Source organism: Perognathus longimembris, chromosome 15 (assembly GCF_023159225.1).
Source record: "Perognathus longimembris pacificus isolate PPM17 chromosome 15, ASM2315922v1, whole genome shotgun sequence".
Lineage (NCBI taxonomy): Eukaryota > Metazoa > Chordata > Mammalia > Rodentia > Heteromyidae > Perognathus > Perognathus longimembris.
This window is the reverse complement of record NC_063175.1, coordinates 980,580-994,910: the sequence shown is the minus strand read 5'-3', so window position 1 is coordinate 994,910 and position 14,331 is coordinate 980,580. Positions and strand designations below refer to the sequence as shown.

The window sequence follows — 14,331 nt, the reverse complement described above, 5'->3', positions numbered from 1 at the left end:
CCTTCCCCACAAGTCTAAAGAGAATACATTCTATCCATATGAATCTCATTTCTTCTTCCTACTCTGGCCTTGCTACTAGAGATTTTTCTGAGCCTAGCTTTCTGGGGCAGTTCTACCTGGGAGAGAAGAAAATGAGGCTGTTTCGGGCATTGTGGTACCTTGTATTAGTGGAGTAGTGACATTGGGTTATAGGTGTGAGAGGTGTGCACATAGACAGGCAGCTTTGTCCTTTTGAGACTGTTGCTATCCATGTGGCCTTGGACAGCCCCAACTTCAGTTTAATGCCTCTATTTCTTGAGAGCCGAGATTACAAGCATGTACCACCTCCCCTGGCAGTTTCTTACTTTTAAATCCACCTACTTCTCATCTTATTCTCCACATGCATGAATCTGAATAGTGTTCTAAGTGGCCAAATGTTGGTGTGGATCATTTGGATATCTTAGGTCTGTCTGCCCCAAAAGTGAGCATCTGTTGGCCTGGTAGATACTCTATCTGCTCTTCTGCACTTGGAAGTTAGGCCCTGACATACTCGGGCACTCAGGAACTCTCTGATACTTAGAACAGCAGGGATGAACTATGGGAGACTCAAAGCAGTGGTGGATATGGCATCTATACACAGCCATGGAGGGCTGGAGGTGAGAACGGGGGTAGAGATTATTTTAAGATTTCTTTTTCTTGGCTTCTTTTTGCTCAAGGCAGAGATTATTAAAGGAAATATAAGCCTACTTTCTTTGCTAACCAAGATAGCTAGGATTTTTTTTTCTTATTTATTGTCAAAGTGATGTACAGAGAGGTTACAGTTTCATATGTTAGGCCTTGGGTACATTTCTTTTTTCTTTGCCAGTTCTGGGCCTTGGACTCAGGGCCTGAGCACTGCCCCTGGCTTCTTCCCGCTCAAGGCTAGCACTCTGCCACTTGAGCCACAGTGCCACTTCTGGCCGTTTTCTATATATGTGGTGCTGGGGAATTGAACCCAGGGCTTCATGTATGGCAGACAAGCACTCTTGCCACTAGGCCATATTCCAGCCCCCTGGGTACTTTTCTTGTATTGTTTGTTATCTCCTCCCCAGCCAGGATTTTTTTTTCCTAAAGAAAAAGTCATCTCCATTTTTCTTATCCCAATAAATGAAGGAAAAACCTATGTTCGATTCACTAAGAAATTCATTCTTTAGCTTTCCTCCAAGAAACTGGGTTGGCCCACATGAAATACCTTGAGCTATAACACAGTGTATAAGCCAGCTCTTCCAAGGTGAAACTTTGCTCCATTTACCAAGACACTTTGGTGATTTGGGAACATCGGTACCCGGGATTACATCACCAGACACCTTACTTAGCTTTTGCACCCTACCCACAGCAAAGGATGTGTGTCTCATTTTTCACCCATGTGCCTGTAAACCTTCCCAGGATCAAATTCTAAATGCAAGGAATTAGACATAATATGCAGTTTCAATAACTGAAGGCTAATAGAATTTTACATATAATAAAAAATGCTGCACAAACCAGAAAAGCCAGTAAAATCCATAGGAGGTAGCACAGGCTCTGGAATCAGGTAAGAGCTAGGTTCAGGCCTTGACCACACCCCCTTCAAAGCTACGAGACCCTTCCTCCTGGTGAGTTATTTTACCATGTAGTATCTTCCCTTCCCTGTGTGTACAACATACTTGAGCAAAGAAAGCACTGTGTATTTTGAAAATGAGATGTTTGTGCACACACATATGTATATGTTGTTTAATACAGGACTTACCATGTGGGAAGTGCTTGAGATACATCACTTCCAAGTACTGGTATCATTCTTATTATTATCATAATTATCATAGTAAAATAGTACTGCTACTAACAACTGTATTGTCTAGTATCTCAGTTGAGATCCAAACTGTTCTCACTCAAGTCTCAAAATAGGTTTGTGAAGATAACATTTCCTGTTGAGATCTGGGAAGGGCTTCAGGCTTTGCAAGGGCCTCCCAACAGTACCAATCTCCCCAAGTGCTTCTTTATTTACTTAGATTTTGTTTCCTCCTCTGGGTTTCTGAGGTCTCTCTCCTGCTTGTAGCAGTGATTCTCTAGATCTAGCCATCTAAGAGATTACTCACAAGAGGGCAAGGCCCTGAGTTCAATGATTATATACCAGCAAATCAGATGCCCTAGAAAAACAGATACATTTCTAGAAACACACACCTGAACAAGACTGAATCAAGAAGCACTAGGAAGCCCAAATAAGTCAGTAATAAAGAGGCTGATGTAGTAATTAAAAAAAATCCAAGGAATAAGAAACTGAGACCTGAAAGTTTCATGGCTGAATTCTACCAAACATTCGAAGAAGGATTAGTACCAGTTCTCTTAAACCCATAAGTTGATGGAGCTGGCATCATCTCAGGCCTTGCCTCTACCACAGAGAAATTAAATGTCAGCTTTTCTCTTACCATTTTTCTCCAACACATACACAGCCCTTTTCAAATTACTTAGGGACTTTGTATGGTTACTGTTAAAGAGGAAATAGTCAAAGGAAAACAGGCCTTCCTCTGTATCTTTCTTTAATTTTCACAGGTCCTACAACTTGAACTCAGAGCCTGGGCACTGTCCCTGAGCTTTTACTCTCAAGGCTAGCACTCTACCACTTGAGGCCCTGTTCCACTTCTGACATTTTTGGCAGTAAATTGGAGATAAGTCTAAGAGGCTTTCCTGCCTGTTTTGGCTTCAAACCATGGTCCTCTGATCTCAGTTACCTGAGTAGCTAGGATTACAGGCATGAGCCATCAGCACCCAACTTCCTCTGTTATTTCTGTCCTGGTTCAGAAAGCAGGGAAAGAATAAACTGACAAAAAGTGACATGACATACAGCACATACAGACCTGATCTCAGGTTTATTTCCACAACTGAGTCTTGTGCTATTGCTAGACTGGGGCAAGACAGGACCTGCTGGAACAAAGCAACTGCATGAGATGAACTCTGCAACAGTCTGGGGCAGCGCTCAGGCCAAGTTCTTGCATACTGGATGTCTACAAATTTCAGCATTAAAAATAAGTAAAATGGCCAAGCACCATTGGCTCACACCTGAAAACCTGGCTAATCTGCCCAGGAAGATAAATGTATGACTTGTCTACAATTAATCACCAAAAAGCCAGAAGTGGTGGCCTGACCCAAGTAACAGGGCACTAGCCTTGAAGGAAAAAGCCAAGCAAAAGCATGAGGCCCTGAGTTCAAGCCCCAGCACAGGCACTAAATACATACAGCTGGCCCTCTAACAACACATGGAGAAGGAGGGTGCTGTTCTTATTTGTCCATTTCACCATAGACACAGGACAACTTCATTTCTGGCTGGCAATCTCTTGTCCCCTGAATACAGACTGAGATCCATACACTATCACTGAATTATCCTGAACGATTCCCCACAAGCCTGCTTCTGGACTTTTTCTGGAATATGGAGGCAGCAATATAAGCATTATCCCTATACTCACATTAAAAATGCCCATTTCTATGTGAGTTGTGAAACAGTAACTGTTCTGGTACAATACCTTAATAATAACAATAAAATTAAATATATATATACACATATACATACATATATATATATATACACACACATATCTGTATATTTAAGGCCCATTTCTAAGACCATGCCACAATGAAGACATTTTAATCCTAAATATGGTAGTAAAAAAGAGCATGACATCAAAGATTTACTGATAGAACATGTAGATAGAAAAATCAATAAGGACATGACCAGTTAACTTGTCTGATTATTTCTCCCATCAACCATAAATATGCTTTCTTTCCAAGCACATAACAACATTCACCAAGGCAGACCACATGCTTGACTATAAAACAAGTCTCAATAAACTTAAGACTACTTTAATAGAATATGTTCCCTGGCCCCAAACAATTAAATTAGAAACTGATAACAGAAAGATATCTGTAAGATATTTGGGAAGTATATCTTTCCAAATAAACCATAGAGTAAAAACTCACAAAAATCTGGGAAATGTTCCACAAAAACAATACAACATATCAAAAGTTATAAGATACATATAAAACAGTGCATGTTTAGTAGTATACTGATAGCTTTACAATACCTACATTAAAACATATTCTTAAAAGTTGAACATCAGATTCCACTTATAAGGGTAGAAAAAGAACAAGTTTAAGTAGAAAGAGCCAATATGCTTCTGGTTTACCCCCAGAAACACACACATATATGCATACACAAATAAGTACAAGGAAACACAGGAAAGAACAGAAAGCAATGAAATAGAGAAAAGATAAACAGAAAAGATTGGAACCAGAGCTTATCAAAGCCAATCTTTTTACTCTTGATGGAATATGTCATTTGGCCGATTGCCTGGGCCAAATTAGCAAGGTAGAGGATGTAGGCTGTGCCCACAGGCTCAGAGCAGTAGGTCCCCTCTACCCATTCTACTAAGTTACCAGTCTTCCTCCAGTGTCCCACAACCCCCTTGAGTCTGCTCTTTCCTTTCTCCTGTGTGGATATCATTTGGTGAGAATACACTGTCAGATCTGAGCTTTCATGTTTATATAACAAAGGTAAAACAATGGCTTTCTGTCCTTATAGATGGTCCCGTGTCATATTTGTGCTTTTATAATATAAACCATAGGAAGGGGGGACCAGAAAAGACACTTCAGCTTCCTCTAATTTAACAATAATTTACACTGGTACACCTTCATATATTTTTTACCAGAGTAGCACTGGCCCAGGCTACAAAAAAGGACTTTTCCACAATTCCAACCATCATCGTGGGAGAACATTCTGTTGCAAAGAAACATTTCTCACCACTAATATCTTCCTGTTTTGAGGCCAAACCCTTCCCAGCCGAAGTTCGTTGGCCTTGTAGCATTAATCCCATGGTTGATGACAAAGTACTAGCTTGTGAGGTTGGAAGGAGCTATTCCCCAGCCTGGGAACATATGTTCTGTCTCCATTAGGATGACCCCAAAACCCTGGAGGTGTTCCACACCCACCAGCTGATTTGCTTGTGTGTGTTTCCAGCTCACTGGAGCCATCATCTGTTTTCAAAGTTCTTGGTGTACTTATTTTTGGGGTTGCTGTGATGTGCAGATTATAACATGAGATCTGGTGATTTTCAGGCCAAAGTTCAGCCATTCCTTCTAGAGGCAATCTTTAAGCTGACATTCTTCTCCAAAACACATACCTTGTGTTTATCTGACATGTACTGTTCCACAGCAAAATACACACAGGATGTTCCCACAAGCCACTGCATGGAATTGTTGCTTTTCCAGAGAGATGCATGGAGATTGTTCAAATTGTTCCTGCAGCTAGCTTTAGGCTACCATCCCTCCTCCATACTAGCCCACCTCAGACACTTCCCCTCGCCCCCACAAAAATGCGTTCTGGTTTTCCCTCCCTAAAGGAAAGCCTTGGGCATTGTGTCTGAGTGCCAATGGAGAAAGCTTTTAAATGATCTAAAAGAAAATGTGAGGGTCATCTTAAGCACATCTTCTTATTCCAAAGAAGCCATATTTATTTACCAGTGAACTGAAAAATCATGAATCAGGTCTCAAATTCTGTAAGCAAAATTAGGATCAAACCTTTTCATTGTACTGGAAGAAATGTATAAAATGTACATTAATGAGCTCTAACTGTTTGGGCATTGTTGGCATTTCCAGAGTCGACCTGCAAGATGGCAGAAATATTTTTTTATTTAAAAAAATTTTAATATACTTTTTTAAAGTCTAAATAAGTTAATCAAGTTTTGTTCTTGCCATAGTTTGTGGTACTAGGGATTGAACTCAGGGCCTCATGTTTGCTAGACAGGGGCTCTATCACTTAAGCCAGACCTCCAACCTTAAAGTTAGATTTTTTTCTTTCCAATTTTATCTATACCTGTAATCACTAGGAGGTTTGTTTGTTTGTTTTAAGGAAGTGCTGGAGTTTTGTCCCAGGGTTTCATACTCTCTCATTTTGAACCATTCTGCCTATCCCTTCTTTCATTCTTTTCAAGATAGGGTCTCACTTCAGGCTGCTCTGATTTGCTGTCCATTTTGTACTTTCCCTAGTGATTGAGATGGCTGGTGTGTACTACCATGCCCAAGCATTGAGTAAGATGAAACCTCACTAACTTTTATTCCTGGGCTGGTCTCAAACCACAGTCCTTGGATCTCTCTACCTCTCAAGTAGCTAGGATTGCAAGCTTGAGCCCGCTTGCCTGGCTTTGTCTGAGATTCTTGTTTTAATCCATCTTATTTGTTATGTAAGTTCTATGGGAGTCAGGCCTTGTGCTCTGCACTGCTTTGCAGCCATCATCTGGTTTATGCCTGGCACACAGCAGGTACTTTGTGGATATCAGTTAAGTGAGTAAATGACTATTCTAATTTTTCTTCTTAGTGTCATTCCAAATTTACTCTCACAGCTGCTAGTTTCCTTTAAGTTATCCTTTTTTTCATTAGATTTACTTAACTGAAATGATTGTTTAAAATCCCCAAACATACCTATGGTTTGGAGGCATCAGTTCTACCATGCTGCCTCATTCTTTGTATGCTTCACCTGCGCTTTCCCACTATCCTCCATGAAGTGATCGGGCTGGTCTTAGTATCAGAAGATGGAGGGCTATGTGAGCTCTCTTCTTGGGTGACCATATGGCACCCACCTGCTGATGGGTACTGAGTCACAACTGGGAAGCATCTTCTGCTGCAGATGTTCTTCCACACCCTCCCCAGAGGCCAGTGTGTTCTCTCAGAAGGCAACCATCAACTTCTGTTCATGAACCTACATCTTAAAGAAGAGCCCTCAAGAATGGTATCTTAAGCTGGGCACTGGTAGCTCACACCTGTAATCCTAGCCACTCAGGAAGCTGAGATCTTAGGATCACATTTTCAAGCCAGCTTGGGCAGGAAAGTCCATGAGATTCTTATCTCCAGTTAACCACCAAAAAGCTAGAAGTGGAGTATGGCCCCACTGGTAGAATGCTAGCCTTGAGCAAAAATGCTAACAGTACAGTACTCAGGCCCTGAATTCAACACCCAGTACTAGCTAGCACTCCCCAGCCCAAAGAAAAATGGAGTCCGCGAGTATATCTAATTCATTGCATAGAAACAGAATCAAGAACTGTGAACTCAGCTGGGCACCAGTGGCTCATGCCTGTAATCTTAGCTACTCAAGAGGCTGAAATTCAAAGCCAGCCTGGGATGGAAAGTCCACGAGACTCATCTTCAATTAACAACCAAAAAATTGGAAGTGGAGCTGTGGCTCAAGTGGTAGCCTTCAGCAAAAAAAGCTCAGGGATAGCATCCAGGCCCTGAGTTCAAGCTCAACAACCACCAAAAAGAAAACCTATGAACTCTGGCCAAGTTCTATTCCAAACAACAGCATTCAAGCTGTTCATAAGCCCCAAATAAACTCATCCTAAAGAAACTTGTTTTTTTTTTGTTTTGTTTTTCATTTTTTTTTCAAATTTTTATTATCAAACTGATGTACAGAGAGGTTACAGTTTCATATGTTAGGCATTGGATACATTTCTTGTACTGTTTGTTACCTTGTCCCTCATACCCCCCCTCCCTCCTCCCCCTTTCCCTTCCCCCCCCCCTGAGGTGTTCAGTTCATTTACACCAAACAGTTTTGCAAGTATTGCTTTTGTAGTTGTTTGAGTTTTTTTACCCTGTGTCTCTCAATTTTGGTATTCCCTTTCAATTTCCTACTTCCAATACCAGTATACATGGTTTCCAATATACTCAGATAAGATTACAGAGATAGTGTAGGTACAACCACAGGAAGGTGATACAAGAACATCATCAATAATAGAAGCTACAGATACACATGGGACGTTGAAAGTAGTTACAACTATGATATAACAATTGTTTCCATAACATGGAGTTCATTTCACTTAACATCATCTTATGTGTTCATAAGGGTATAGCTATCGGGCCTTGTGATGCTCTGCTTGACTTACCTAAACCTGTACTAATTATTCCCAATAAGGGAGACCATAGAGTCCATGTTTCTTTGGGTCTGGCTCACTTCACTTAGTATAATTTTTTCCAAGTCCTTCCATTTCCTTACAAATGGGACAATGTCATTCTTTCTGATAGAGGCATAAAATTCCATTGTGTATATATACCACATTTTCCTGATCCATTCGTCTACTGAGGGGCATCTGGGTTGGTTCCAGATTCTCGCTTTGACAAATTGTGCTGCGATGAACATTGTTGTGCTGGTGGCTTTACTGTGATTTTGTTTGTGGTCTTTTGGATAGATACCCAAAAGTGGGGCTGCTGGGTCATAGGGGAGTTCCATATTTAGCCTTCTGAGGAATCTCCATACTGCTTGCCAGAGTGGCTGAACCAGTTTACATTCCCACCAACAATGAAGTAGGGTTCCCTTTTGGCCACATCCCCTCCAACAATTGTTATTGTTAGTTTTCTTGATATATGACATTCTTGCTGGGGTGAGATGGCATCTCAATGTTGTTTTGATTTGCATTTCTTTTATGGCCAGTGATGTAGAGCATTTTTTCATATGTCTCCTGGCCATTCTCATTTCCTCATTAGAGAAGTCTCTTTGTAAGTCTTTAGCCCACTTGATGAGGGGGCTATTGGTTCTTTGCGGTTTTGTTTTGGAAGAAGGTAATTTTTTTAGTTCTGCATATATTTTAGGTATGAGGCCTTTGTCCGTTGAATGGCCAGTAAAGATCTTCTCCCAGTCTATGGGCTTTCTGTTTATCTTGCGAGATATGTGCTTTGCCATGCAGAAGCTCTGCAGTTTGATGCAGTCCCATTTGTCCAACCTTTCTTTGATTTGTAGCCTTTCTGGGTCTTCGTTAAGGAAGTTCCGTCCTGTGCCAAGGAGCCCAAGTGAAGAAACTTGTTTTTAAGAATCCTTCTCCCAAGAAAAACCAGTGAAATGTAGGAGTCATTTCCAGAAAATTAATTACCATTTCTTTCTAAAGCCATCAACCACCCTCAACTTAGCCAATGAAACAGAAGTTCATATAAATACATATGAAAGATCTCTCATTTTCTCTTTCTCTTCTACTTGTTAGAGACAAGATAGTGTGATATACAAGGATCCTTGTGAGTAAAACATGGAGAGAAAAAGAGAAGAGGAGAGGGAAAGGAGGGAGGGAGAGAGGAAGAAAGGAGAGCAAGAGTCCTTCCCCTGGCCACTTACATATGTTTCTTGCACACTACGCTTACATGTCCAGAAGTCTGCATTCTGGAATACATTAGAAAACCATTCATCTAACTATGCCAAAAAAGGATTCAACCCCTCAGCCTCATGATGATAAAGGTTAAATCTTGATTTCATTGTGGCAAAAATGACAAGGCTTCTGGGAGGTGTTACACTGCACATTGTTCTGCAAAACAGCTGCTCATCTTTTGGAATAAGAGCATGGATTGCTTTTTCTTTCCATAATGCATTTTCATTCCAGGAGAAATGCTTCCGTTTTTTGTTTCTTATATTCCTCTGAATAAATATCTCTGTATTCTTATACAAATAACACTCTTGTTTCTCTTTTGTTAAAAAGAAATTGGAAAGCTGGACAGCCAGATAACTGGGGACATGGCCATGGACCAGGAGAAGACTGTGCTGGTTTGATTTATGCTGGGCAGTGGAACGATTTCCAGTGTGAGGACATCAATAACTTCATTTGTGAAAAAAACAGGGATAGAGGTAAGTGAAGTCATGGCTGGAATTTGAGGGCGAGGTGGTAAGAAGGGCTCTGAGTGATAGCTCCAGTCCTGTTTCAGTGATTTACTAGCAGAGTAGGTTATTAACCTCTGTGAAATAATAATACTTTCTCCATGAGATGGTTGTAAGGACTCAGACAAGGGGATAAATGTGCTGAGTATTTAGGAAGTATTCAATAAATGTTAGACTTACAGACCCAGGTCAGTAATTTATAATCTAACTGTTCTTTAAAATAACTGTTCTTTAAAATGCTGTGTAAACCAGCATTCATGCCCGGCCAAACATCACTCCTGTGTGTATTTACTGAGCATTTGCTGCAGGCCAGAGACTGTCCTAGGTAGTGAATAGATGTTTTCTGCATTGCTTGTAAGTTCACAAGCCAGAGGCCCTTCAAAAGACACTTGGCTCAAGTTTTATTTAATATATGGTCCTCTCCATAACACAGCACCTTAATTTTATCAGAACTACATGGCAAAGTTTATGGTAGAGTAAGTGGGGAAGGAATGCTAATGGGAATGAAGTTTTTCTGAAGATAATAAAAAAATCTTTTCTAGCAAAGACTAGCACAGCTTTGTGAATATACTAAGAAACACTGAATGCACCACTTGAAATGGGTCACTTAAATGGTGAATTACAATTTAATAAATCTGGCTTTTACCCATTAGTAAACAAAACTCTTTTAGGCATTATTTCGCTCAAATTATTTTTGGAAGTAACTGGGGCACCAATTATGTATCTGCCATTCAGTAGATAATTACTTCAGGTCTACCAAGTGTTGGAACCCCAAACACATAAGGAAGCCACAGCCTGGTTAGGTGGGAGACATGGATATCTAGACACTAGATTATAATATACACATAATATTATACACACACACACATATCAGTTGTGACAACTAAACCAAAGTAGTCATTTTTGCCTTACTCAGACATTCAAAGTTGTTGGGAAGGGATTTTCCCCCCAAATAGGTTTCTCCTCCTAGAGGGAATTTAGCTTAATTGTAAGTAATTCTACTCATTCATTTGAAAAAGAATAATGTTATTGTCAGGTATGGTGGCACACACCTGTAGTCACACACATACCCAGGAGGCAAGGTAGAAAGACTAAAGTCTGGTGCCAGCTTAAGGAAAAAATGTGAAGCTCTATCTGTAAGACAAACTAAAACAAAAAAGGAAATGGCTCAAATGGAGCACTGCCATCAAGTGTGGTCTTGAGTTCAAGCCCCAGGATTGCCCCTCACCAAAGGGGGAAAAAATGTTATTGAATGCTAGATAATAGAATTGTTCCTAAATATGTCTCTAACCCCATCCTTATTTCTCTCTTGTAGTCCTGTCATCTGCATTATAACAAATGGTGATGTAATAAGACGGCTCTCCAAGGCAAAGTATACTCCAGATGCCATTACCTTCTCTCCAGGTTGAAGGAGGGAGAAGCACTGAAAACCAATTGCTAAAAATTGACAGCTAGCATTTGCCATTATTCCAAGGACTTGGAAACTGAAATATCCCCCAGAGCAATACTGAATCACATGGACTGAATCATGTCATTTTTTCTCAGCCAATAACCACACAATTATGCAAATTAAATCACTCAAAGGATGGAATACTCAAACTAAAAAGAGACTGTTATTGGTGTTGAGCTATACAAAGAACTTATGCACTGTGTAAACAGTACCTTACATTTCTAAAATCCCAGAAGTAGGAAAACTATGCAGACATATACAGATATATAGGCCAATTCTTAGTAATAATATGAAATATACTTAAAGAGCTTTAAAACTTTGTATTTTTGTACAAAATATTTTCCTGTTACTATTATTTTCCCTTTTTTTGTCATTTTATGAATATAATACATGAAGCCAAAGAAAACAACAGTGGTACTAATAAAATCTCAGAGGGTTTCTTGTCAGATTTAATTCTACCCAGTGGCAAAAAAAAATATTTTTCAGTTGTGGTTTTAAAAATAAATGTGTGTATATGTATTTTAATGTATCTTTTCCTCAGAGGCGGGAATCATTTGAAGTATCCAAAATATTCTTGCATGTTTTGCTGATGGAGATTAAGCCTGAGCATTTACATAGCTCATGCAATTGGGCCATGCCTTGAGCCTGTCATCAGCCTCACACTTATGGCATGCCTGATAAAGTGTGAATTTAGGATGTGAATCTAATTAATTTGGTGAATCAGAGCTGGTGGAAGGGCAGAACACACAACCCTGTCTGTCTAGAAAGCCCCAGTGGCTCATTCCTACAATTCTAGCCACTCCAGAAAGAGACTTAGATTTGAGGACTGCAATTTGAAGCCAGCCTGGGCAAGGAAGTTCCTGAGACTCTTATCTCAATCACCAAAACCTGGATGTGAAGCTAGGACTCAAGTGGTAGAGCACTGGCCTAGAGTAAAAAAAGCTAGGTGACAGCACCCAGGCCTTGAGTTCAAGCCCCAGAACTAGCACCAAAAGGGGCTGGGGGAGCTGGTTTATAAAGCTGACATGTAAACAGACTTACTGTCAAACCTACAACAGAGCCAGTGCTGGAGAACACAATGTCACATTCACCAAAGGTGGCAATGTTGGAAAGATGCAAACCAGCTCTACACTCCCTGGAAAGTTGACCTCCAGTCAGCTCCCAAAGACAACGCCAAGGCATATACCAATTGAAATGCAAAAGTAAACGCTACCCACCTGATGAACTTGGAGCCCATCATCTGTCTACTCTTGGACGTGCTCTTGAAAAGTCTAGCATGTGCCAAGCTGAGACAAGGCATGGGTGTTACTGATGCTCAGAGCTAAGATTCCACCCAGCTCCTTCCCTCCTCCCCTCACAAGGGTTCTCCAAAGCAGGATCTGCTACCAAATCCAAATTAAATGGTAAAGGAATAAAGCCAGTGATCACATCTGTGGCCATGTGAACTATCTTGCTTGCCAGCAATCACTATTCATGACAGTTTGTAGGCCAGCCATTGTCCTTGGTGTCTTTTTGCCCTACTGTCCTATCCATGTAACTGGTCAGATGACCCACTGTCACCTGGGCCTGAAGTGCTAAGGTCTATGGCACAAGGTGGACACTGGACTTCAAGACTACCTCAAAGAACATTGATAGACTAAAACTCTCTTCTCTTTCTTTTCATGTGCTTACATTAGCTAGGCAATGGTAGCTTACAACTGTAATCCTAGCTACTTAGGAGACTGACCATGAGATTGAAATTCAAAGCAGCAGCAGCAGACCCCTTTCCCCTCCTTTTATGTGTGCCAGTACTGAGGCTTGAACTCAGAGCCTGGGTGCTGTCCCTGAACTTTTGTGCTCAAGCTAGCACTCTATACGCCTTGAGCCACAGTTCCACTTCTGGGTTTTGATGGTTAATTGGAGGTAAGAGTTTCATGGACTTTCCTACCAAGGCTGACTTTGAACTCTGATCCTCAGATCTCAGCCTCCTGAGTAGCTAGGATTACAGGCATAAGCTATTATGACCCAGCTACAAGACCCCTTCTGAACCAAGACTTAGTCACAGTGGTACATATCTATCATCTTATGAAATGTGGGAGGCTGATCAGAAGGATACTGAGTCTAGACCAGCCTGGACAGACAAGTTGGTGAGACTTCCAACTCAGAAAAATGCTAGGTATGGTTTTATACATTTGTCATCTCAGGACAGGAAGCTTAAATAGGTATCATAGTCCACGTGGTGTCTAGAGGATATAAAACACTGCCTCAAAAATAATCAGCGCAATTTTTTTTTAAATCTAGAGCTGGGCTCTGGTGTCTCATGCATGTAATCCTAGCTACTCAAAAGACTGATCTGAGGACTGTGGTTCAAAGTCAGTCTGGGTAGGAAGGGCCATGAGACTCTTATTGACAAGCCCCTAAAAACCTCAAGTAGATCTGTGGCTCAAAGTGGTAGAGGGCAAGCCCTAAGTAGAAAAGCTCAGGGATAATGCCCATGCCCTGAGTTCAAGCCCATAACTCAGATATAGCTCAGTGGTAGAGTGCCTTCTTAGCAAGTATAAGGCTCTGAGTTCAAGTCACAAAAAATTGTCTACAGAAGAAACTTGGAATTGACTCTCTCATGTACATTGGCAAGTGCTAATTTCTACAACTGAAGGCCCTTTCCCAGCCCACTGATTACTTGCCCTGTGTTTCTATCAAACCATCTCACCCAGTCATCCCAATAGTGCTAAGGCAGGCCTACCTACCATATTCCCCATTTTACAAGGACTTGAGCTCAGAGAGGTGAAGTGATTTCCTGAGTCATACCATTACTGAGTGGTAAAGACAGGGTTCAAACCCATGCTTTAAAAGTGGGAACCAAAGGCCTTTATGACATAGATGAATAAACTCAGGTGAATATCACATTAGGAGATACCTTATCCTAGTACACCAGGTCTCTAGTAATGTTATGATAACCATGCATTTTGGGACAGGAGAAAGTATTAGTGAAATACTGTGAGGTCTTCACACACCTGACTTGCTATATACTGTGAGAAGATAAAATTGTTTCTCCTGAAAGAAGGCAAGACAAGGCAAAACCAAAACATTTTCTTTTCCTTTGGTGATCAGTGTAGATCAGCTCTCTTCCTACCTTCTCCCTCCCACTTGTAGCAGTTAACAGTTCAAGTTGGAGCAGACAACAGATGGTAAAAGCTATTCCTATGAAAACTACCAGCAGATGCATCAGGAA

The 14,331-nt window shown here is 40.8% G+C and overlaps 1 protein-coding gene across 1 annotated transcript in view; it reads left to right on the top strand.

The window, feature by feature from the left end:
* Colec12 (collectin subfamily member 12) overlaps positions 1-11,639 on the top strand; it is a 191,242-nt gene extending 179,603 nt beyond the window's left edge. Inside the window, exons 9-10 of the mRNA XM_048363073.1 lie at positions 9,495-9,640; positions 10,986-11,639. Coding sequence (XP_048219030.1) covers positions 9,495-9,640; positions 10,986-11,005 — 166 coding nt within the window. The 3' untranslated portion in view covers positions 11,006-11,639. The remainder of the gene's footprint in view (positions 1-9,494; positions 9,641-10,985) is intronic.
* Positions 11,640-14,331: the final 2,692 nt, after the last annotated feature.